This window comes from Ascaphus truei, chromosome 4 (genome assembly GCF_040206685.1).
Source record: "Ascaphus truei isolate aAscTru1 chromosome 4, aAscTru1.hap1, whole genome shotgun sequence".
Taxonomy (NCBI): Eukaryota; Metazoa; Chordata; class Amphibia; order Anura; family Ascaphidae; genus Ascaphus; species Ascaphus truei.
The window spans coordinates 49,501,296-49,527,524 of record NC_134486.1 but is presented as its reverse complement, the minus strand read 5'-3'; the positions used below and the strand labels follow the sequence as shown (position 1 = coordinate 49,527,524).

General features: G+C 36.3%; 1 protein-coding gene across 1 annotated transcript in view; it reads right to left on the bottom strand.

Moving 5' to 3' along the window:
• Window positions 1-945: 945 nt before the first annotated feature.
• The window catches only part of PKDCC (protein kinase domain containing, cytoplasmic), a 36,931-nt gene continuing 11,647 nt past the window's right edge, over window positions 946-26,229 (bottom strand). Inside the window, exons 2-7 of the mRNA XM_075595743.1 lie at window positions 19,707-19,829; window positions 17,990-18,261; window positions 16,432-16,511; window positions 15,563-15,670; window positions 7,099-7,272; window positions 946-2,729 (exon numbers count right to left, since the gene is read on the bottom strand). Of these exons, the coding sequence (XP_075451858.1) occupies window positions 2,644-2,729; window positions 7,099-7,272; window positions 15,563-15,670; window positions 16,432-16,511; window positions 17,990-18,261; window positions 19,707-19,829 (843 nt within the window). The 3' untranslated portion in view covers window positions 946-2,643. The remainder of the gene's footprint in view (window positions 2,730-7,098; window positions 7,273-15,562; window positions 15,671-16,431; window positions 16,512-17,989; window positions 18,262-19,706; window positions 19,830-26,229) is intronic.

Here is a 26,229-nt window from a genome sequence, read left to right as displayed (position 1 = left end):
ACCTAGTATATAAATGTGTTAAATACAATTTATTGCAATTGTCAATGGGGGTCTCTCTCTCTCTCTCCAAACTCAGTGCCAGTCAGTGTCTTTACTCACGGAGCCACTCCTTTTCCTGTTTTAAAGCCACCTTATTGTGCTAGAGATGGTTTAAGTCTTTTAGACTTTAGATTTTAAAAGTTAAATCCAATGTTTCCAGCTGGAATTTTTTTTTATTAAAAATAATCAACAGTTTAATAAGCTTTCCTAAACAAATGTAGCCATACCAACAGCAAATAATTGATTTTTTTGTTTTTACAAATTGCATTTCTTAGGGACTTCTGAATGGGGAAGTGTTTTCGTTACCCTCATCCCACTCTGTCCTTATCAGAGAGCCAATAAAGATATGGGGATGGAGAGGGGGTTCTGCTGTGCAAGCTGAACACACAGAGACATCAGACAAAGGGAACTGCCAGAGGAAATCAAACCCCTCCCAAGTCTCAGCTCACCATGTTTACAAACATGGTTAAAAAATATTTATAGACGCGTAAGATTTGGATACAAAATTGCATAATTTCCCAGTTATAACCACTGGCATGTCACTGGCATTAGTTCACTGTGGTTTTAGGAGTGATTTCCCCTTTAGAAACTGGGATTATGTCAAAAAGTCAGTAAAGAATAACTCCCTTTATCTGGGTGAGTTCACTTGTTGTATTTACTTAATTTCCTATCGCTTAAACCTCTTTTCTTATTTTTCAGGGAGCATTGGGTATTACTTGTCAGAAGTTTCAACATTTAGGGAATTATTAATAAAACTGAGATTGTACACAATTGCAGTGTAATAAATAGCCCCTGTGTGTTATTTCTTTCGTCACTTTTATTACACCCCTTTGAGTGTGCACATACACACGCTCACACATCTGGGGAAAAAACCCACAAGATAAGCAAAATCCAAACACGTTAAAATAGATTTTACACAATTTTATTTTTTTTAGAAAAATAAACAATCTTAAAAACAGAAGTACAAAAAAAATCTGTCTGTACAAACTGCCAAACAGTGTGGCAGTTGTCAGTTTTAGCTTTCACTGAAAGCAAATAGTATAAATACTGCATGTACCTTTTAATTGTCACTATTATTAGGCAGCACCATTTAGGACAAAGTTAATATTAACACCCACCTGATCGTACTCTGCAAAAATATGTTTCAGTTGCTGGGATAGCAATTTATTACAGCCTTGCTCTTTATACTTCCCCTTTTAGTTTTGAGTTGAGTAAGTAGTTCTATTAAAAGATGATATATCAGGCAGCCAAAGATTGGAATGAAAGGCTCCAGAATCCTTCAGCCCTACCCAGGTAACAGAGCTTCCTGTGAATCTATCCTTGACAGCAGTTGTACAGTATATCTCACAGAATACATGGCTTTCAGGATCCAATTAGAAGACACCAGTGTATCTCACAGAGCACATGGCTGTCAAGATCCAAGAAACCAGTGTTTTGGGGTTTATGGAATAAAAATATTACATTTTAAAGCAGCATCTCCCAACTAAAAGTTTTCTTTTTTAAAGTATGAGAACCAGGGAAGAAAGCATGGAGCTGTGGATCTGTACAGCACTCTTTCTTATCTCTGGCGGTCCCTGGGTTTCAGGGATATTTAACTTATTATGTGCTGGTGTTTCTGGTCCCTTTTGGAAAATCAATATGACTACCATCCAAATCTCAATCCCATGGTCCAATAGGAATCTGTGATGTCATTAAAGCAAGCATACTTTTGGACGACGCTGGTGGTCCTCTTTGATATTACTTTCGTTTTACTGGCACATAGGTATATGTCTCAGGAAACGGAGGTTCCCAGAGCTAGAAAAAGCATGGGTCAAGTCTAGAGGACCCTGGTTCTGATTATGCAAAAAGAGATATTAAAATGGATCTGCTGCTTTAATATTAAGATTCTCTCTTCAAACAATTCAACTTGACAGGTCTGATCATGACAACTACAAAAGGCAGCATTTTTAAACATCACTATCCTCTGGGGGGTGGGGGTAGACGACCATGACGCCAGTCGTTCAGCAGGGCTACTCGCTTAACCAATTAGCTAATGAATTCATTAGAAAAGCACATATTAAATATTGCAACACAAATGTCAAGGCATATGTGGGGTATGGCTTGGTTTTGCTAACATCACCATTGATTAACATCTTAAAGTAAGATGCTTTGTAGTTACAGTTATATAATTTAATATAAAAAAAACTATAATATAAAATAACAATTGACAGCTTTCTGATTCCCTGTAAGAAGTAAAACACTGGATGAAAATAAACCGTATACTGTTGGGAAAACTTCTTATTGTATAGCCTGACATTCTTTTTACATTGGTACGCTCAAGCCATTCATCCTTATTGCAGACTGAGCTAACTTTCTATACAGATTGATAATCAGCATATATTCATTTCTAACAGTGTATCACATTATCTTTTTTTTTTTTTTTTTTTTAAATCACATTTAAAATTGCTGATTTATTGCACATTCATCCTGGTAATTCAGGTAAATTTTACAATGACTTGCAACACTCTAAAAATTAGAATGAATATTAGTGCAATTTTCCGCCCCAAATAAATCCATGTCACACCTAAACAGATCTTGTCCTATTGTTAACTAGTGAAGTCTCCGTCAAGCCGTCACTTTAAGGTATGTTATCTTGTCGTCATCTGACATGAGATTTCTTGACCCTGCCTTGAAGAAAACGAGCTGTCGACCTACAAGAAATATTTAAGAAAACAAAATAAGTTAGTGACTCAGTACATTCAGAACAACATCATTGACTGATGCAGAATGCGTTATATTTACAATGCATAATCGATATACAGGTTTGATTTTGATTTTAAATATTGGTTATTTCAGCGTTTTAATAATACAAATGCAGACTGTTATTTTTTTAGTTACCCTCTTTTGCCAAATAGTTCAATAGAAGAAAGTTTAAACACTTTGTAATAATATGGTGCAGAGCATGACTGGCAGTCTGTGTAGTTTCAATTACACAATCAATCTTTCCACGCATCCACGTTAATTTCAGCCTATCTTTCAATAAGGTGTTGTATGTTTTTTCCCCCTGGTGCCTGGATACTGCTGTCTGATCTAATAGCTGTTGAATTGGGCACCTATTCCATTCACTGAATTCTGGACTGGATCCAAGTAACTGAGTTATGCGGTAACACAGTGGAATGTATACCATCTTTTCTACAGCTGTTTAACTTTTACTATTTCTTCTGTATAAAAGTTGCTACTAATGGAAGACTTGCCGTCAAATCGAATCACCTACAGATGTAGCTAACTGGACTGTCTTCTGTGCCGCTGCCTCCCGCATTCACCCAACCGCGGTGGTCACGGCACCGGAGGATTAACGCTGTGGGGTTCCCATTCGGAAGCATGGACCGCCCGCAGCCTGTTTGCGTCAGACACTGTCTCCGGCATCGCGGACTTCCACTTTGTGGCCGCGACACGGGAGATGCCTACCTATCTTTATAGGATGAAAAACGGGCAAAAGGAGGTGCACAGCTGAAAATATAATGGGCTGGAAACCCAAGTGTAATAAAAAATATTTATTCAACACATGAAAAAATGGAGGACCGCAGCAATGATCGCTCCAACGCGTTTTGCGCTGTCAGCGCTTTGACAAAGAGTCGGAAGCAGGTCTACAAATGGTGGTTTTAAATATACTTAGCCTTTCTGCGCATGTCATCATAGGCCAGTGATGATTGTGAACACCTGAACTACACCTGAACTACACCTGGCAACCGATCAAAATCTGAAAAAAGGGCTCAAGTCAGTTGAAGAGAGCCTATCATAAAGTGAATAGTATCTGCTGACCTCAGGGGTTAACAAAGAAAACAGCCATATCATGCTGCACTTTAACAACCGATTCAAATAAAAACACATGTTTAAAGCAATAGTAACAGCACCACATTTAGGTGTAGCACATTAAATATGCTGATAAATATATAGATCTATATATAAATGTATGAATAACCAATATATAAACAAGCACATTGAACATCAATCCTAACTAGTCTATATCTATATATCCATACAACTATCCCAATGTTATAAGGAGATGTAAAAATGCATATATGTGTATATCATTTGCTGACCACTAAAATAAAATAAAAGCTTTACTCCGTGAAACATAATTCACATTGAAAAGACCAAGAAGTGTATGTATATGATGGAGAACTAGAGAGATACTGTATGTATAAATATAGTAATAATAATATCATGAAAGAATATGACAATACATTTGATGCTCTCACCCAGATATTGTGTGAATGTACATAGTGATCTCCTACCCATAATAACTGTCATCCCAATCCCAAGTGTATTGAAATGCAGTTTATGTGCATAGGAGAAACATATACAGACACATTAGTGGAGATTTAAAACATAATATACATTAAGTCAAAGGAAGCCTGACACACTAAAATACTTATCCCACCCCAAAAAGAACATGGAATTATACATTAATGTATACACACTACTAATGAGTGGGGGAAAAAAACCTATGGAGAAGGTTTATAAATGGACATCGGTTAGAAAACCTTTTACAATATGTGACTGTATACACACTAATAAATGGTTGATAGAAGTATCTATGACAAGCCTTCCTGGCTGGCTATCATTTCAAGTATTGGATCTTTGGGAGATCGACTGCCAGGTGTAGTTCAGGTATTTACAATCACCATTGGCCCTATGAGGACATGCGCAGAAAGGTTAAGTGAATTTAAACCCCCCATTTATATACCTGCGTTGTACTCTCTGACAGCGCAAAATTCGTTAGAGAGATCCTTGTTGCAGTCCTTCATTTTTTCATGCGTTAAATAAATACTTTTATTACACTCTGGTTTCCAGCCCATCATATTTTCAGCTATGCACCACCTTTCACCTGTTTTTCCACCTGTTTGTTCCTCTTCGGCAAGGAGCATGCCCATGCTACTTCCAGCAGCTAGGAACCTGTGAGTATTTTTCTGCGATCAACTTTACAGAGACTATTGTGATATGTTTTTTTTATGATTAGTGTGTTTCATTGTGGCAGCTGTCCATTGGTGGGTCTCCCAGTGGTCCAGGGCACACTGTTTCAGAACCGATTACACCATATGCTACACTCTGTGAACAAAAGCCATTGGACAATATACTTGTAGCCATGTATCCCCTTGGTTACTAATCTGCCCTGCCTAACACATAAGCCCTGGTACCAGTGCAGTGTTACGGTTAATCTGGGTTCCACTGCAATAAACAACTCCCTTGAGTGGCAAGGGGGGTGGGCCTGAGGCCTGTGTGCTGCCCTCAGGGGCTCAGGACGCTCCCCCTGGGTACAAAAGGGACCGCAGATCCAACTTTAGTGGTGTTGGAAGAGTAGAGCCAGGGCTCTGGCCACCTTCCTTCCCCTCCCTCAAGGGAGTGGGATACTACCCCTTACTCCACCAGGGAGATGGGGAGCAAAGAATAGACATTTGGGACCTCAAGCCCTGGGGGTTAAGTCCAGGGACCCTAAGAAGAGTGTACCTGTTGTATGCCATAATGTACTGTTGTACTATGAAGAATAAAGACTAGTTGCTGCTTTTATACTCCTGCCTGTGACTGCAGTTTATCAGGGGGAGTGCGAGAGGGTTTTCCTGCAGTAACTGCACCCACCACTGATGGGGCCTGCAGGGAGTGGAGGCGCTGCACCCATGTACGAGATGAGAGCTCTATTTTCTGAAAGCCTGTCCTGTCTTCCCCATCAACATCGGCAGACACTCAGCAATCCTGTACGCCTCACAGGTACAGCACAGCGAGAGTACCGGTACCAGTGAAATCTCCCAAAGGGTGGGGGAGCACCGGTTACATACAATATATCACAATGCTGATTGAAATACTGTACTTATGGGAAAGCTGTCCTGGCAAGCTAAATATGGAAGTATGCACCTATTTTGGGCTTTTTTTAAACAAACGCAGAAGCATTTTCCCAATTTCTCATAGAGACATATTGTTTACTGTTGTGATCACAGTGTTGTGGATTTTGTTACATCCATATTTGGACATGTTCCACTGTTCTACTATCTATCCATTTAGCCGGAATTTATAGTTTTAAGCATTATCAAAAAATGATATTCTGAATGTGATATAGTCGACAATTTTAACTTATAGCTGTGATGAATGCATGTCAAATATGACCATGTATTCCATATGCATACCACAATGCAAGGCAAGGAGAGACATTACATGTATACCAAAAGTGAATGAAGTTAAAGTTTGCAAACCCAATAAATATTGTAAATATAACACATATATAATGTTTACATGGAAATAAAATCAAATGCATTCAAACGTATTCAGCACCTTACAGATTTGACATTTTAAAGCTGAAAAAATGGTGTTTGAATCCTAGAAAATTATTTTTGCAGATATACGTATATGAAAATAGTTACTGTTTCTATAGGATAGGAGTAATTTTGTCCTGTTTCCTTCAAAGTCTCCAACTGTTGCTGCCGATTATGTTTATAAAAATGTTTTGCACTGTATAACAGGGCAAACTTGGAAGCAAGATTACTCATTACTCATTATACATTATATTCATTATACCATATGCATGGTCCTTTTATGTAGGACTGATTATATGGAATAAAAAAAAAATAACTGATTTGCCAACACAGACTCAATACATGTCTTATTTATGAGCAATTTTGATATTCTACCTAACTTGGCATCCATCTATTAATTTCATCATTGTTCTTGTATTTGCAAAACCTTTTCTCTTCTAGGATCATTACTTTACTATGAGATTTGCCTTTGCTGTAGAAAGTGAAGACCTTTAGCATTCTTTAATTCAAATAGAGTGATGTAGACTGTGATAATGATTAGCAGATCAACATGAATAGGTTTTAGATGATGATAAGCCCATGAGGATTCACAACCTCTATACACCATAATGGTGGTCCTCTAAAAGGTATCAGAGCCTACATCGAATCTGCTTTTCTCCAGGATCAATACGACTACTAGAACTTTAAACTACCTTAAATAAAACATATGATGGATATTGCTTTCTTATGTAGCCCCAAAATGAAACATATTTTCATATTTAGTACCGATTACCTGTCCAAGTTGTCTGATTTGTCCAAACAAAGGCCTGACACTGTGAATGGCTCTCGCACACCTCTATGGCTTCATTTATATCAAACACTGAGAGGAGGCACCCCTTATGGTGATAAGATGGCCAACACCTGTAATCTTGCTCCAGAATAACAGTTTCTGCCACTTGCTTGTACCCTGAAACAAAGTAGAAGCTTTATATTTTGTACACAGAGCAATAGGAACAGCCAAATTCATAAAGCAATAGATGTAATCCTTACTCATAAGTAGAAACATGGAAACCATCCAATAGGAAGAAAAACAAAACAAAGATGCATGTGATTAATCATTGATTGTTTACTGTTCAAAGGTTGGTGGAAATCGACTTTTTGTCAGAATTCAGAGCTTCAACCTAAATACAAAACTCTGCACGCTTGCAACATTATTCCATGATTGGAACATTTCAGCTTTCACATTCCTTGATATCATCACTCTCACTGTGTATTATTGCTAAATATCCTGCCTCAAGATGAGCTACCCCATCGTGGCTATGCTATAGTTCAGTCAAGAAGATCTTCAGTTAGCTGTAAGAGGGTTCAAGAAGGGAAGTCTAATAAGTCCCAGCAGCAGTTATGAACTGGCCACTGACCAGATCTTTGCGTCTCTATACGAGACAATAATTCCTCAGACATAAATTAACACGTGCTCTAAATTACCCTGAATACTGACATTTCAACTACATATTTTTTTCTGCATGCTAGAACAGCCCACAGGCGAATAATGCTGAATTTGTTTCAAAAAGGTGCTAACTACTTCAACTACAACGCATTGGTAAAAGTAAAACTAATGAATGAGGCAATGCCTGCAAAAAATTATCAGGCACGTCTGATCCTCCCTTCCTATCAGAACAGCATGCTGTTTTAATTTTGGTTTTGGGAAAAATAGGCTTTTAAATTAAGCTAAGTTTCCTTAGGTTACCTAGTAAGGGTGTTCCCTTGATGGTCTATGAAAAAGGAGTATATGGAATATGTCACTTTAGTTTTCACCTTGCCTCTCTGTATTGACTAATATATTACTAGGCTAGCTTGGCTGCCATTCAGTCTCACTTGGTTTTATAAGCCCCCCTCTTGTTCTCTGTTCACAGCTTCTCTAAGCTTCCCAGCCATCACTGAGCTCTCTTTATTACTGAAACCATCAGTAAATTAATCACTTTTAAATATTACAACTTGGTTCATTTATAAACATGCCGCTCCAATATAATCATTCAAGAGATTCATATTTTTGACGGTACAATGTGAGATCTAAGCCACATGGCAATGATTCTGGTATACCTAAAAAAAAACACTCCTATTATTTTTAGGATGCAGTTCGTTTGATTACATGAAAATGATGGCTGTGGAGAGCACATTATAAATTCCGCATGCAGCCTTATTCTCTCTTGGGGGGAGATCCTCAGACATCCGTTAAATGGTTTATCATGACATTATCCCCACTTAACGTGTTATCCCCATTTAACGTATCGATAGCCGTAACACAAATCCACAAAGGTGATTAGTGCTACGATGCCCTCACGTTAACCAGACAGATATCGCAGCGCACATTTTAACGGACGTCTGGCTTACTCGTATGCAAATTACATGCTAATGAGCCATCAACCTAACATCGCATATCCACAAATCTCTGTTAATGTTAGTGCATTGGAAATAACGCTCTACGGAAAATGAGGTCACAGCAAAACCTGCCTTACCGCTCATCCAGACCATGATTATCATAGCGTTATTTCTGGGAATAGCCTACACGCAAAAAGGGCAGGTCGAAAGTGGCACCCAAATGATTGTACCGAGTATAGGGTTTAACCCTTTTATTACATGTCATGCAAAGATATATAATATGGATCATATAAACGTCTGAAACACATCAAGAGATGCATCTGATAATGGGTCACGAAGTTCATTCAACTTGGCTGTTAGTGATTAAAGTGAATGTAGGATATGTTTGTCTGACATAATATGGTATATAATCTTGACTGTCTGAAGTATGGTTGTACAACAATCTTTATCCATATTATAACAATAATTCCCAAGATGTAAGTTGTGAAGAAAACTTTTATTTATACACAGTTAGTTCACTGTGTGAAAAATAAATTCAGAAATAATTAACAGTAAAAATAACATCAAAACTATGTACAAGAAATCATCTCCATCTCTTTTTTGGAGCAGAACTGTCAGGTTCACTACGTCCCCTGGCAATGTGTCTGTAACGCATTTGCGTTCATTGGAATAGACATTACAGTTCTGCCAATGTGCATGTGCAGTGTATTGGTTAAAGCATCTCTGCACAACAAAAATCCCTGTTAATACAGCTAAAGTAACGAGTTTACTGAACGGCTGTTTTTGCATCACATTAGCTTTGTGGATACCCGTTACACTGAGGAAAAATAACAAATGCTATCTATTTAGGTAACGTCACGTTAGTAGCCCAGATTTAACTGAGCTTTTAGTATCTACCCCATGGTCTCATTGAGGATACTGTATCATTAACAAAAGGAAGTTACAAACTTCCAAGGATACAAACAATAACATTTCTACAACTTTCTCATCTATTGAGCACAGTGAAAACGTAAGTTCAACCACTGCAATCAATATTTACTTGTGCCTATTTTTACATACTCAACATATTAGATTTCTTGTAGATAATGGCATCATTATGTTGACCTGTCCACGGGTTCTTTCAAGAACTGAGGAGTTTTATAATTTAATGCAACAAGTAAAGAAGAAGCGTTTGCCGTCTTAAAAACGCATATATACCTATGGAACATATACTATAGTTATAACACATGACACAGATAAACATCTACAAAGAAACCAGTACTTAAAAAGGGTAAAAATAAATTAAAAAGTCATCAACATTTACGCCCGGACCAATACTGTTACTTCAAAATACTGCAAGTGTGATATACTATATGCATCTTTTCTTTAATAACTCATTTATATTGATAATAAAAGAAACACAAAAAGCTGATGATTCCTGCACAGAGCTAAGTATAAATCAACTATTGCATATACAGAAAAATATGTGTCTGGTTGTATCCCGTTCTTTAATGAACACATAAAAACGGGTTCTAAATCACCCCAACAAACAGATTGTGTGAAGGAAGAAGCAGCATATAGGAGCATACAATATACGCTGATAGCATACAAGTAAAGTTATTAGGGATAGAATACATATAAAAGGGAAGCAGATGGGAGTCATCAGATCAAAACTACCACCTGTAATAGATCTTACACTGGCATAAATAAAGTGCATTTTCAGAACAGTTCAATGTGTGTTGTGGGTTGGGAGAAGGATTTCTAATGTATTTGCTGGGTTAGGGCTCGATTATACCAGATGCCACAGAGCAACAGCGTGATCCTCACGCAGAGCGGCATCTTCACATACCAGGGAAACTGCAAAGCACAGACAGGGAGGCGTGCAACAGGTATGAGCATTTCAATTGGGATTTGTGTATGTTGTTTTTCAGGCATGTGGCAGTGCGTCACCACACACGACTTTTGGTATAATCCCGGCTTTAAGGTTTACACATTTGTCACAGCAACCAAATGGAATATTTCATGTTGGTCGTATACACTGTGCAAACTATGTTTCCATATTTATGACACCAAATCCTTCTCTACTTACACAAAACCATACAAATTTGCACTCAACATAATTGTCTCCTCTATATCAAGTGATCTACTTTTCATGGGGATTACTGTCACGTTCCTTTTTCATGTATGTTGTGTAGGCACAAGACGGTTTTTGTCCCCTACATGATTCCCCCCCCCCCCCATTTTTTCTTAAACTTCTCAAAACATACTCAAAATCCCATACTAACTCTCTAGTAGACAACTAATGGTCCGTATTTTGTCCTGCCAAAAGTGAAGCTTATGTAAATTAAGTCAATGGAATTTGAAGGCTCTCAGCAGTAAATCACATCATCAAAAGGTCAAAGTTCTGGTCAATTTCCAGACTAATGATGTTTAAAAAAAATAAATACTTGCCTAATACTAGAAATGTAGTGATAAATTTAAAAATGACCGACAGCATAATAAAAATAAACCAAACTGGCAAAGAAGGACAATATGTTAAAAACACTAAGATTTAAATATCATCTTACCGACTGTAATATATATTTTAAAACATAGTCCATACGAAAGAAAACACTCAGGAATGAATCTACATGACTCACATATATAGGTTTCCCAAGCCTATCCCAGTCATTAAAAAATCAAACTGAGTTTAAAATTTAGATACTAATCATCCTACTCAATAAAGTAAATAGTAAGGTAATTACCAATTAACGATGCATTAACTTTATTTCATTGGAATGGAAGTTAATGCATTGTTCACTATGGATTACCTTGCTTCTCATTTTATTGAATAGTGGCCTACGTTTCTGGGTGGGGGCATTCAAATGAAATGTGTCCCTTTTTTCATTGCTTAACTTTACTTCATTCTACACATGCTGCAATACTCAGCTAGACTATCAACCAAGTCTAGGGGAAGCTAATAGATGGTCAGCAGAAGCACTTTTTCACAGCTTGTGTGGCAATGTTGCCAGCTTTACCTAGTCACTCTGGCTCTGGTTTATGAAGTTGGGAATAGGCTACAAAACAAACACAATACATTTATAAGCAAAAAAAAATGTCGTTTACAATTATCCTCTAAAACCTAAGTACTGAAGTACTCAGGTATTTAAACTCATTTTAGCACTGTATAAATAGCAACATGTTTATTCCATACACATGATATACTTATTAAGCAGGGCTCTGTCATAAGACAGCTTCTGGTGCTGATATACACCGATCGTAAACCAAGGGCGCAGTTTGGTGTAATTTATTGCATTTTGCACACAAAACATTAAGCCAGACCCAAAACTGCCCCACCACATTCAGAACATTTTTCTATGTAACGCTAACCCTAGACTATCGACTACTCAAGTCCAACCGTAATGCTACAGTAACTCCTTATACTATAATTCCCAATGGGCACTCCATAAGCATTCACGGCTGTGCTAATTGCCTACAGTCCCTATTCCTGAACGAAAGTTACACAAGAAAAATTGTGTAACTACTTAGGGAAGTTTATTTATTGCTCTGGCCTAGCGTTACAGTATACTTGCTGCTGTGCTACACTGCATCTGTCGTGGCATAGCAGCAAGGGCCAATATCTTTTTAGTAGCCATAATGGAGTGTGATATTTAGGATTAAGATTAATTATAGGATTAAGATTAAATAATACATAACTGTAGTTGTGCATCATATTTTGACGGTACATAAATATTTTCTATAATTCTAGATTAAATCTATACATCATTTTTTTTTTGTTGCAAGGGCCAAGGGTTTGGCCACACGCAAATATCATGCTGATTTGAAACTGCAGTTGATAATCTCCTATACAATGGACCTGCACATGAGCATTAAGATCCATATTTTTTTATGCAGTGGTAAGCCATTAGAAACCTTGCACACAATAACGAGCTGTAAGGTGTCTTCCGACTCCACACTGCATTTTATGGCATAACAATGACTAGTAATTATGGCCCTAAAGGGGAGATTCACTAAACTCTGATAAGGGATATCAGAGCTTGATCCCGCAGTGACGACTATGGCAGTAAATGCAGGATTGAGTTCCCATACCTGCCATTGGGACCCTATATGCCTTATTCACTAACCCATAGAAGAGTTTCAATATAAAATATTGCCATCAAAGTAAATGGTAGGAATATTCACGGTTTGGTGAACAAGGCTTTAAGTCTGTCACTTTTTAGTTTCCTCTTTAACGCACATATTTTCTGCATCTCTATTTATTTTCATTAGTTTAAATACAGTACGTTCCCTAATGAGGATTTGTCTCTCGACCAAAAAAACCTTGTGACCAGTTTTTCACATTGTTTTAAATTGTTACAATCGCCTTAAATCTGATTTTAATTACTCTTAATCACCAGTTATTTCAGCCCTAGCAAACCTGACTAAATTTTACTACCAACTTTAGCTACCAATTGGAAAATTGCCCAAGGCCCTTTTCTAGTTAACACTTGCCAATACCCTATGGTTCAGTGACCCTGCTACAGCACTGCATGTCTCTGGAAAAAAAGAACACTCTGACCTCCCTCGTTTTATGAGAACTAGAACAAACTGATTTGAGAACTGTTCATGTCCCAATATAATATTTATCCTCCATTAGAGCATTAGTTTATTATCTATGTGCAATACACTTATCTCTCTAACTCATCAACATATATACTGTCTCCTTTCTGTGTCCTAATACAAAGTCTAGGCCTAATACAACAGAGGTATATACTGTATGAGCTCTTTCTCTACCATTAAATCTTTCTCCCCTATCTATATCAGATCATGACATTGTTTTTTAAAATGCCTCCTCCTTATACTCTTCATCTCTGACACTTTTCCCTCTCAAGACCTCACAACCTTTTTCAAACTTCAGTCTGGATAAAGAATAAGTAAGGGGGGAAAAAATCATCAAACCATTTATGAAATCTTAGTTCATCAACAAACTGCTGCTCTATTCTCTACGCAGTAAGTAAGTCCCATTATTTCAGATAACATACGTGTTGTTCTTTATACAGGAGTCCTCTATGTGACTATACAAAGGCATAACATTGGAAATACAGATGCAATTCACAATATTATTAAACATACTGTCCCAGTATAATAGGTTAAATGTAACCTTGATCAAGTGGAAGCATATATTTATCTTGAAAATAACCCTGCAGGAATATAGGTATACACAGTTAAGTAACAGATATAAACTGGGGTATTAACATGGTACCCAACAAACCCAAGAACCAACATAAACATTGGTATTCTAAAATCAATCAAATACATTCTTTCAACTCCGCCTATACATTTGTCTGGCCTTGAAATATGCATAAAATAAAAAAGGAAGTTGAAAAGTTGCTGTTAGAAATAGCTGTCAAAATTCTATCCTGGTAGTTACATTTGATTCAACACGTGAACAGCTTTTAAATTCTTTCTGTATGGTGCCCCAGAGTTGCTAAAACAAAGTTCAGAGTACATTATAATTTAAAGCACTATAAATGTTTTACAACTCAAACATTTTTAAAGCTTAAGACCTACATTTTTTTGTAACATGACCGTGGTTCACCTTGTTAAACCTTGTTTTATGTGAAAGCTCGGCTTGACATGCTGTTTCACTGGATTTTCATAGTAATTGTTAATATCACTTTTCACACTTGCTGTTGTTCAAAGAAATAGTTTTTCCTATCAAAAACAGTGGGTGACATGTGAAAGGGCAACTGTTCCATATGTTGAACTGTTAGCTCCATCTTTATTGTTTTAACTAGCATTTTATTAAGAATTTAAAACACTGTAAGAAGGATAAAGCAATCATTTAAAAAAGGTTGACATGCTACAGCAAAAACACTTTCATGTCCTTCTTATTTGCAATTATTACACAATGCTGATATATTAGGATGTACATATGTCCCATGTATATTTTGTGATTTTATGTGTAGGAAAACAGTGTTTTTGCCTAGAGGGCTTTAAATGTAGCCAGATTTATCCTAAAATTGGCTATACGGGAATGCAAAAAACTCTGTTTCACCATAAAAGAGGTAGTTAAATGAGGATTGTAAGCATGTATCTCCCAGTGTTAATAGAGCATAGTAAAAGAAGCTGAAAAAAATATTATATAGTTAATAGTACTGAAGACGAAGAACTTTGTTAAAAAAATGTTAATTTAAGAATAGTTCTTGATCTCATAAAATAGCTGTTTCGTTTTTATGGCCTTATTAGCAGTAATCACTTTAATATCTTACAACACACAGAGCTTTATCATACCACATACTGTACCTAATCCACATGTATCACTAACACGTTGGAATACCACCAACAGAATCTGATCAAGATAGTAGAATGCCAGTTAAAATGATCAATTGCCATCTCTTAAATTTGATAATAAGCCATCAAGACATGCAGGTTTGCTCAAGGGTTCAGGACCCGAAGACTAGCACTTCTATGTCCTTGACTAATGACAAAATAATTGATCATAAGAAGCAAATGCTATCAATGATAAGAACTGTCTACCCAAACATTTGTTTATACCATTTTTATTATAATTGTTATTCTAAGTGCCAGAAGGTGATCCCTATAACTTTGCATCTTGTTTCATTCTAGCCTAAAGTAAATTATTACACTGTGTTTCCAACATCGTTTAACCGATTTACTACTACACTACAATTTCTCGTTTTTTTTCAAGTTTTATATTTTATTCTTTTTATATTTTACATTGCTTTTATTGAAGTTGGAGATCAAAAAATGATGTAAAACCATGAAAATGTGCATATTGTCCTTTATCAGGCTGATGCTCAACACTGCTAAGCATAATCATTCCGTGTTGAAATTTATCACTCAACAAAGAATGTAATGCAAATCAGTTAAAAGAAAGAGACTATACCAGTACTTACCAGCTTTTGGTATATGTGTATCATTTGGCAGATAAAGGCCACTCTTGTACAAATACAACACTTTTTCAAACTGAGCAACAGTTTCATCTATCCCCCAACGCAGTTCACCTGAAATGTTAAAATAAATCAGTTTATTAATTAAAACAAACAAAAGGAATCTATGGTGAAATATATATATATATATATATATATATAGATATATATATATATACATATATATACAGTGTTCGACAAACCTATACATCTGCACGCCCCGGGCGAGTGGATTTAACATTGTGACGAGCTCCTATTGGCCCAAGCAGCACACGTGTGGTACTAGGTGGCGAGTAGATTTTTTTGTTCGGCGAGTAGATTTTTTTGGTGATTTGTCGACCACTGTATATATATATATATACATATATATATATATATATATATATGTATATATATATATATTATTGAACACTAAATTAAAAGAAATCTACTTTTCAGTTTAAGCATAGTCAGATAATACAACAGATTTGTTGTCTTAGATGTCTCAGTTTTGTAGCAGGGACCCCAAGATAAATTGGTCAGTCTGGTTAGCAGCCCATTTAATTGATTAACCGCTTCTGGTTGCATTTTCCTGATGACTTGCAAACTTTTTTCTCTATTTATTGGACATGTCAAAATCCATAGCTACAGTTTACGGATTACATACTAAATGAGTCAAACCAACCAAGTAAATAATTTAATCAACACACATCATTTTTCCAATAAGAAGAATAGCACTTTATTAATAAAATATATGCAAGGTGAATGTCCATATAAAGCTACACAAATCATCAATTTTGTAAACAATGTTATTCAGTTCATAAATCTTTCCTGCTACTATTGATTTACAATATTACCTGTTGCATTGACTATAGCATCCAGCAGTGGCCTTAGTGATAAAGGTGCGCTGTGCGGCAGAAGATATGTGAAAAAAAACCTACGGCAGAAGAAAGGATCCACATGAAAAATCTGCTTCGAAGTGCCTGGTAAAAATAACTAGAGTACAGATGTAGCAAGCCTTCGTGTGTTCTGTACCACTGTCACACGCCGTGGTCACGGAACCAAAGGATCAACACCGCAGGGGGTTCCATTCAGAAACAGGGACCCACCCACAGCTTGACAGCGGCAGACTCTGTCACTGGCGCCGCAGACTTTCTGCTTTTTCATCCTCGGCGCCGGGGACAGTAAGTCTTGCTACATCTGTATTTAAAATGAAATTCCAATAGGCAATAAGGTGTTATGCTGTTCAGGAAATATAACCATATATCATAATCAAATAAATACATAACTGACCCAAACCTAACAGTCTGGCATACTAAAAGTGAGCTGTTAGACACAAGGCTGCCTTGTAATCACCTGCAAATGCTCCATTAACACAGCAGCTTGCTGTGAAGCTTAGTGGATTGTGGCTATTTGTAAGGATGTCTGGTACATGGATAGAATTTATTGCATTTATATCTCCAGTGGTGGAACTTTATAATTTTGGGTTTGTTCCATGAGTATTTTAGGCTTCTACACTGCAGAACTTGGAAGAGCAGATGGAAATTATAATAAATAAAATAGAACTAACACAGAAAGAATTGCATATGAAAAGCAACAAACTTAACGCTTTAATAAACTGCAAAGTTCCAAATAGTGTTTTGTGTTTTTATTTTTTTTAAAGGAGTTTTATTTCGTATTGATCTTCATTTGGTTTCTAGTAGATGGAGGGTACAGTACTGTCTATGAAAGTTTACTCTTAAGAACATTCAACACTACTATTTTTAGTGCTACGGATGTAAACTATGCTGATGCAATTGACAGTTATGCTAATAAACACATCACAAAACATTGTCAGCGGTGTTGTTTTAAAATAATATCTTTATAATGACGAACAGTATTATTTCCTCATAATGTTTGAGCATCTTTTTGCTTACAACCTTATTTATTACCTACAAGTTTTGATTTGCCATTTGCTAGCCAAGTGCCCCTATAATCTATTTATTAGCGGTTGGGTTGAGATGAATAAAGGGCTTCCACAAGAAGCCCATTTACTGCCCTTCAAGTTCAACATGGCCTTTTACTTTGTTGAAATCATCAAACTCGGCCTAATCTGAACTGTCATAAATCATCACACGCTCACTGTCTGGTTAACGCCGGGTAGGATATTCTTAGCTACATTAGTGTATTTATGCACTTGTGAAGCACAGATTCAGGGCAACAAGAAAAGCTTATGTAAGTTCAAAGAGATTTAGAAAACAAGTCAGTTTAAGAGAAAACAGAGAAAATTCATTATGTACTATGCAATGCATGGTAAAAACAGAGAATGGCCATGATTTCATATTTTATTTAAACTGATGTTTCATCTCCACAAAGAGAGATTATTCTTCTTGTATGAGTAATCAGAATTAAATGAAAATGGCATGTACATTTTACCTGTATGCATTGTACAGATTCCTCTTCTCATTCATGTTTTGACATTTGCCATCGACGGAGCATGAAAGTGTGAAGTTTCTTGCTGGGAACTCCATGAAGCAGTCCGCGTTACTAGAACAAGAGGTTTCTTCCATGCTTGCATCATCTAAATCAGTAACTTTTAATTCACCATCTACAATCACAAACTGTCGAGGACGAAAATCCAGTAGCGTTATAGAGCCAAGGGGAGAGTGAGCCAAGTAATGTAAGAGGCGAACTAAACTGAGGCATATCTGAAATGAGAATGTTTTCACTTATTTAAAAAATAATATAAAGCTAGTAATGCAGTTTACATGTAATGCATGTCTCATATGGATCTTCGCATGTGGAATATTGGCAGGGATATGAAATGATGATTTGACAAATTATGAATGGTTGAGGCATAAATTACTGCACTGGGAAGGCCTGGTACTGTATGTACAGTAAGCAGAAGAATTGCTCTTTTGCATAGGTGCCTATTTCTGAATCTGAACTCGAGAAGTAGATAAAACAAATCAAATAATGATCTGAACAAAATTAGCAGCCCAAACAAACACGAGATAAATATCCACTTAAATAGCAGAGCAAAATGAATGCAATGACTTAAACAAAATATCACTAGCAAGGATCCTACATGCACTGCCATCATTCTGCTTCGTGCAAAAATATGTGATGTGGAAATTGCCCCACTCTGTAACATGAATTACATGCATATTCTATACTGCGAGACATTCTCCTTTTATAAAAACCTTCTCACTGCATTCCTATACTGCAGCCCTTCCTCTTATGTATTCTTATACGTGTGTGTATTTAAGTTTTTCGGGAGTATCAACTATTGCTGTTGTTAATAATTCTGGCTTTGTATTAACTAGATATGTATTACATAATTTTTTATGTGAAATACAGAATAATAAAGAGCCAAGAGTTAATTAGGTGTCTCTATCAGAGAACATTTTATCAATGTCACTTTACAGTATATCTCAGTATTGTAGATATTATGTAACAATATGTTTCAGTCATTCTGAAATAATTAGGCTACATTTGATTATAATTAGTTAATGTGGCTAAATATATGCGTATGACAGACTGTTGTAATACACGTGTGTTTTCTGATTTGTAACGTATCTTCAAACTTCATTCAAAACACTGTTTATTAAGTGAGAAACCTTAAAGCGGAACCCCCCTGCCTCCCCCCCCCCCTGCACCCACATTCTCTTTTTTAAATGATGTGGACTGGAGGGTGGGGTCCCTTTGAGATGAACCACATCCTGTTCATCTCCATGATTCCGCCGGTCCCCGATATACTTATGGGTGAAGTTAGCAGCATTTCTGCTTGGTGTCTCCTGGGGATTTAAAAAGCTGTTTAATAGGAAAATCGAATGTTATGATTGACTCGTGAGTCCCGCAAGATTTAACAGGCTGTTTCGTATCCCCTGGAGAGGCAGAGATAACGTAACTTCCCCAGCCCCAGCTCAAAATAATTCAGTTCAGCTACAGGGGAGCCCCAGTTCCCACCTTTCAAAAAGAAACCCGCAGGCAGGATAGCTGCTTTAAACATTCTCTTTGCTTCTGATTTTGACCATAGTGCTATCGGTTGTGGAACATAAAGACAGTTCCATTGAACCATCATCGTTTGTTAAAAAATATCATTTTTTTTTAATTTCTTCCTTTGAAAAGCGTATTACAAGAAATCACTTACTCGAAATCTGTCCTCCCAAGAGGACTGTAAGAGCTGAATCATCTCCAGCGGGGAACCCAGTTCGGTGATGGTGGTCAGTGTGTCAGTGATATCATTACTGTCTTGATAACAGTAACCATACAGCTAAAACAAGAAAAAAAAGACAGGTTAAGTTGCATTGTTCACTTCATTATATTTATTAATACATTTTAGCTAACATACAAACTAAAGACAGGAATGTACATTTTAGTCTTGTATAATGGTATAAGGATGAGGGCAGGTTCATTCTTTCAAAATGACGATAGACATGGATTTGTGTTGTACGCATTACTGTAATATACAGTTGTGTAAATGTAATGTATTTGGTTGTGTAAATTAAGCCTTACTTGAGCCATTTCAAGTTGCAGACTCCTAATGTGAAATAATGACAGTGGCTTGTTCATAAAGATAATAGTAGATGATTGACACATTTCCAAACAAATCACAAAAGTATAAATATCTCTAAATAATTTCTGAAACATTTAATGCTTTGATAGTAACCACATTATTTGGATAGGTTTTAAAGCAGCAAAACTAATTTCCAACTTTTAAAAAATATATTATTTTTATATGTAAAGCATGCGACAACGTATAATTCTACATTTTTACCTAAACTGACAATCGTTTGGGGCTCCTGTTATAAATATGTGAAAACCCTCATTGTGTGCCTAACATAATGGCCGCTTGAGTCAGTGTAATTCAGCAGCTACAATTTATCCTTATATTACTACGGTAACATTATCTATTGTTACAGTTTACAGCACAAACTGCTGGAAATATTTGCAACAAATTATCTCAAACAGGAAAGTGTTGCAAATATCTTGCACTACTTGGCAGGTGGGTAAAATCCTGCTATAAAAATCTAAGGATGCTTTAAAACTAATTAAAAATGGCATTAAGAGTTGAATTAAAGCAAAAACAAAATAGTCACTTATCGAATACTACAGAAATTATTATTATTTTTTTAAAAACCATAAGATTTCACGTTTAGCTTCTTTAAGGGCTTTAAATTATTTATTTTGAGATAGCCCTGTTTGTAAATTGTTACATGTGTGTGAAGATCGTTTGTCCAGGCTCCTTCCTTTTTGTTGTCTTGTTTGGCTAATATTCGCAGCATGCTTAGTTTTAAGAGTTAAAGGAAAAAAAGAAGAATTTCCAGATAACATTATAATTAAACAGACCTGAAGAAAAAAGAAACGTACTCACTTTTATTTAAAAAAAAAAAAAAAAAAAAACTAAGTCAAACTATTACTTTAGATGGAAGTGAATCGTTCTCAGGGAAAGCCAACTAAATAATGATCTAAATAAAATACAAAAATGTTTGGTTTGTGGGGCTCCGTCCTTTCATGGACACAAAAATACATTCTGCCTTTACCGCCCTTCATCTTCACTCTTCCAAGGCTAAACATTTTCTTTGTATACTGACAAAGTAACCAAAGTCGTACAAATAACTTGGTTTACAGAAGAGATAGGGTGAGCAGTGGGCGCTTGTGTAGATGAAGTGGAAACTTTTGGAGCTGATGTATTATATATGACACAATCACCATTTGAGCTGAGTGTATTAAATATTAAAACAATTCTTTAAAATTGAAAAGTAAGCTAGAATGGGAAGGATTTTGTAAGAAACCCTTCTTTTTTTTTTTTACCTAGTTGATTGGGAATTCAATGTTTAGTGGCCTTACCTGGAATCACTAAAGATAAGAATTCAATGGTATACCCCAGAAACCCCTTAAAAGAAGTGTACAAGGTTAAATACATCCCACATGATTATTTATATTATTAATCTATGCAACAAAAGTATGACATTAAGTTCTATAGACATAAATGGAAAGTGTGAGAATTTGGGGCGCTAAGCTTGGTCGGGACCGTGTCAGAAAACATGGTATGACAAGGCTTTCCCATGCAGTCTCAAAGCTGGATGTACTGTACCACATATTTACGTTATCTATGGAAATCAAACAATCTTGTGAGGTCCGCGGGGCTGAAATGAATAGGGTTCAGTTCCGGAAACCCCTTGCTTCAATCCTGTGTAAAAAAAATTATGCCAAAAAAAAAGGCGCATGGATTGCCCCTTTAAAGCTGCATTACCACCTTAATATAAACAAAATATATCATTATGGCCTCGCGTTTATATAAGTATGTGATTATTTATATATGTAAATGTGAGCTAATGTTAATTTAAAATATAATACAGTATTAAAATAAATAAATACAATTTAATTAATAAAATGACTGTGATTTTTTTGTATCTTTATGTAAAATACAAGTATAATACAATACAATATGCTATATATTTATTAAATTATTTAAATGAACATTAACACATTAAAATATAATATACATCACAGATTAAGTATACCATTGGTTTACATAACTGATTAAGTATACCATTGGTTTACATCAAGTCTGTAACAATGTGGTAGTATGGCGGTAGCTGGATGGTGTATTGTGGCATCAGAAGACACCGTACATTCTGGATTGCTGCTTAGTAAATATCTCCCAGAGTGCCTCTACAATGTAAAAATCTAGTGGGAGGCAAAAGGGTTAGAAATTTGAGTAAGTCCATAATCACAGACGGGCTATAACATCATTTAAAGTCCATTAGGTGGAAGTTAGAATGTAATGAAAGGTTTAATAATAGTGGAATGAAGACAGATCAGATCTTTATTATTTTTATTATTATTATTATTATTATTAATTTAGTAGTAGTATACACAGTACAAATAAAATTGTTTATTTTAACTAGCAGCAAAAATCTGCACAGTTTCTCCAAGCTGTGAGAATTTGTGTGTGTTATAACTACTATTACACGCATACAAATGTATTGTCGTAAACGTCTTGATAGTTTATGTTACAAAGTATGTGAACTTTGCATAAGTAAACTAAGCAATTGCTTAGAGTTCCAACTAGTTTAGAGAGTCACACAGTTCTTTTCTCTCCCTTTCCTCACGTGATATAATGTTCGTAGGTGCAATTTTATGGATTTACAGAGGTTCTACTTTGATCCATGGTAAATACAGGGCTTCAGGGTGCCAGGACTGACATTGTGTTTATAGCTAAGTAAATTATTATTGGGCACAAAGGGCTCCTAGGAAATTCTCCCAATAAGGTAGAGCTGCTGCTGTTGCTTTACAGTAATGACTTACTGACAGTTACTTTCCCTTGGAACATTTTAGCACAATGTCCATTTTGTAAGACAAACAGATAGCAACTACTGCAAGTTTCACTTAGGACAGCTAACCACAAGTTATGCAAGGCATTCTGCCCTTCATATAACTTTGGTGAGTTGTACAAGTTCCCAGTGCTCCATTAACCGTTGGAACTGTGCAGTGAGAATCCACTCACTATTTGAACGAATATGAACTGTATATACTCTAACAGATCAGAAAGTAAGCAGATTGAAAGGTTTCATTATGGATACATTGAGCAACAAATTGCAGATGAAATGAAGAGATGTGAAAAATGTTCACGCAAGTTCTTCAAATAGCCAAACACTGATCTTTTTCCCGGCTCTCCAACACTTTGCAAAATCTGCAACATTCACAAACATTTACCTGGAATCTTGAGAGAGAGATAATTTATTTTGCGAATTTCACAATTTTTGTGAAACCTCTACATTTAGATTGGCAACATTTGCCCACCAAAAAAATGCCTGGACCGTTGCGAGCTTTTCTTGTGCGATTGTCACTTTTTTTGTGAACCACATACTTTTTGCCAAAAAAAAAGGTAAACGTCACAAGAGTGTGCAAAATTTTTTGTGACCAAGTCAAAACCATAAAAATACCATTAACATTTTCACAGACCGAACTCAGACATATTTCCGCGTCTAGTAGAGAGAGTTGGAATTAAATATATTGTACAAAACAAAGTTGGAGGATTCATAGGGAACAAGCAGAGATATTTGTGAGGTGAAATGTTGAGAGGTGAAGGAGGCTGGGAAGTAGAGAGGCCAGTGAAGCATTTGAACACATCTTTATAGTACAGGGCAGCAATTGCATTTTTATTGCATATCAGTAACACATTTATTATTTCTGTATAAAATATTTTATCAGAAGAAAATACATGGTGTTGCCTTTTCTTTTCAAGTATGTCCTGGGTGCAGAATAATAAATATACATTCCATGGCGGCTTCATGGCGGTATAATTGAAGCCTGAGCATCGAGCCCAGGGTTACAGAGGCCCATGCACTCTTCCCCACAACAATTAAACTGATTGACGTGGGAGAGTGAAGGGTCTCTTCCCTTCTCTAGCGGCTTCTCTTACTGCAGTGTACCGTTGCCATGGCGCCGTGACGTCAAAGTGGGTTTGTTGCCATGACAACATGACATCACATGACGTCGCGACATCATGCGGCGTCACATTGCTACGACAATGGGATACCTTGTGGCGTTGCATTGCCATTACGCCGCATGGCGTCGCATGTCACGTGACGTCATGACGCTGATGAGATGCCGCGCCAGACAAGATAAGCCCCGCAATTAACAACCTTCTGGGGATCTACCCCATAGTTTGTAATCTGTACCTTAGAGTGTGTTTGTTTTTCTAAACTGTTCATCTATTTTAGAATTTTTTCACATATGAATTTAAAAAAAAAACAACGGGGACAGGATACAGTAAGAAACAAGGGAGGGGAAGGGTCACAGGTACCTACATATATATCGATACATTCCAGTTGTCCAATTATACAATTCAATAAAATACACAGACAGTTTCACATTATCTGTGTATACGCATGAACTCCAGCACAATATAGACACGTTCTGTTATACAGTATATTTATTTATAAAATGTTTTACCAGGAAGTAATACATTGAGAGTTACCTCTCGTTTTCAAGTATGTCCTGGGCATAAAGGGATGGTGACAAATACGTGGTTACAAATACATAGTTACATTAAGTGAACCTTATACACCAGACATTGCATGCACAGGTAAAGCTAATATATTATGGGCGTATGTAACAGTTACAGACTAGATTAAAATGTGTATGTGTAAATATACTGAGCATTGGTCATCGTGCCTCACCTGAGGGCTCAAAAAAAAATGGAATCTATCCTGGGTGTTCAAATATCCCCAAATATTTATTGCGTTCCATTGAGAATACCAGAGAGTTTTCCCATTAACATAACATCATTCACTCGCTTAAAAATAGTCTCAGTTTGTGGGGGTTGCGCTTGTCTCCAATGGTTAGCTATTTAATGATTTCTCTGCCAGGGACGCCTGCAATGCATTGCAATGCAAAGACTTCAATAGTAGCAAACGGGTAACGTCTTCTTTTTAATGGGGTTATAGGGAATTTAAAATATAAATCCATGACATCGCTCTTTCTTTTAAGTGTAGCCTCTTTAGTTTTTCGGACCCTTCTAAATATTTCCCTTGTTCTGTACATTTTTGCGACGCGTTTGGCAAAGGATCCGTATCAACAACGCTTTATCACACCCTATTTTTAGCAATACTGTATTCGTGGCCACAAGCAGCGCACTGCATTCCTGGCTCCTTTGGCAGCAAAAGGGTTAATGTTAACACTTGTAATATTGTGATGTTGAACATTATTATTGCACCGGAGTGGTTTAAAAAAAAAAAATATATATATATATATATATATATATATATATTTGCATATGAAGATTTATCCTGAAATATAATGGGAATACAAACATGACTTGTTATATCCAAATCTAGTTCCCAAATATACATGTACTCCAATATTTGTCTCCATATCAACAACAGAACCTAAAAGGCTGAAGTTGAGTTGCAACAGACATATCTGTAATTTCCGGTATGGTTTTTATTAAATATAAACTCAATGATGAAACATTTCGATAAATTTGTTATATAGGTTCACATACTGTATAGCCAAATAACATAGTTTTTTTATTTTATTGTTTAGGCAGTAAAGATTTCCTTCTAATGCTTCTCGTTCGTAATGTCTGAAGCAAACTAGGATTGTAATAGTACGCCTCCTGAATTCACTGTTTTTGAATCCATACTCCAAAGGTTGCATTCCCTGTCAGTGACAGATAAAACAAATTAGTTATCTGCTTTGATATTCTTGTAACAATAGGAATCAAGTTGTTCTTCCATAAGTCTACAAGCCCACAGAGCCAGTCATTTCATGTCAATTTCAGCATTCCACATTACCACAAATTAAAGTGACACAGCTGCCCTTTTCAGACAAAAAAAGCAGAGGTCAGACTCTACACAAAGGCTGACAAGCCTTCTGAACAAAAACACAAAATAAAAGCCCTTATTAAGCTGTCATCAATGTGTAAGTATATGCAAACTACAGACTCCCTTATTGCACTAAGTTACTCACCAAGGATAGATGAATGCAAGGTTACAAAAGGATTTACCATGTCAGATTATTTTATTTGCATAGCTACATGCAACTCTAAAAAGGATAAAGTAGCAGATACATTGATGGCGAGGCTCTGTAACAAGTTAAAATGGAGGAAACCTAATTTAGCCAAAATTGGTCCTACTAACGTTTATCCGAAATGTTTACAC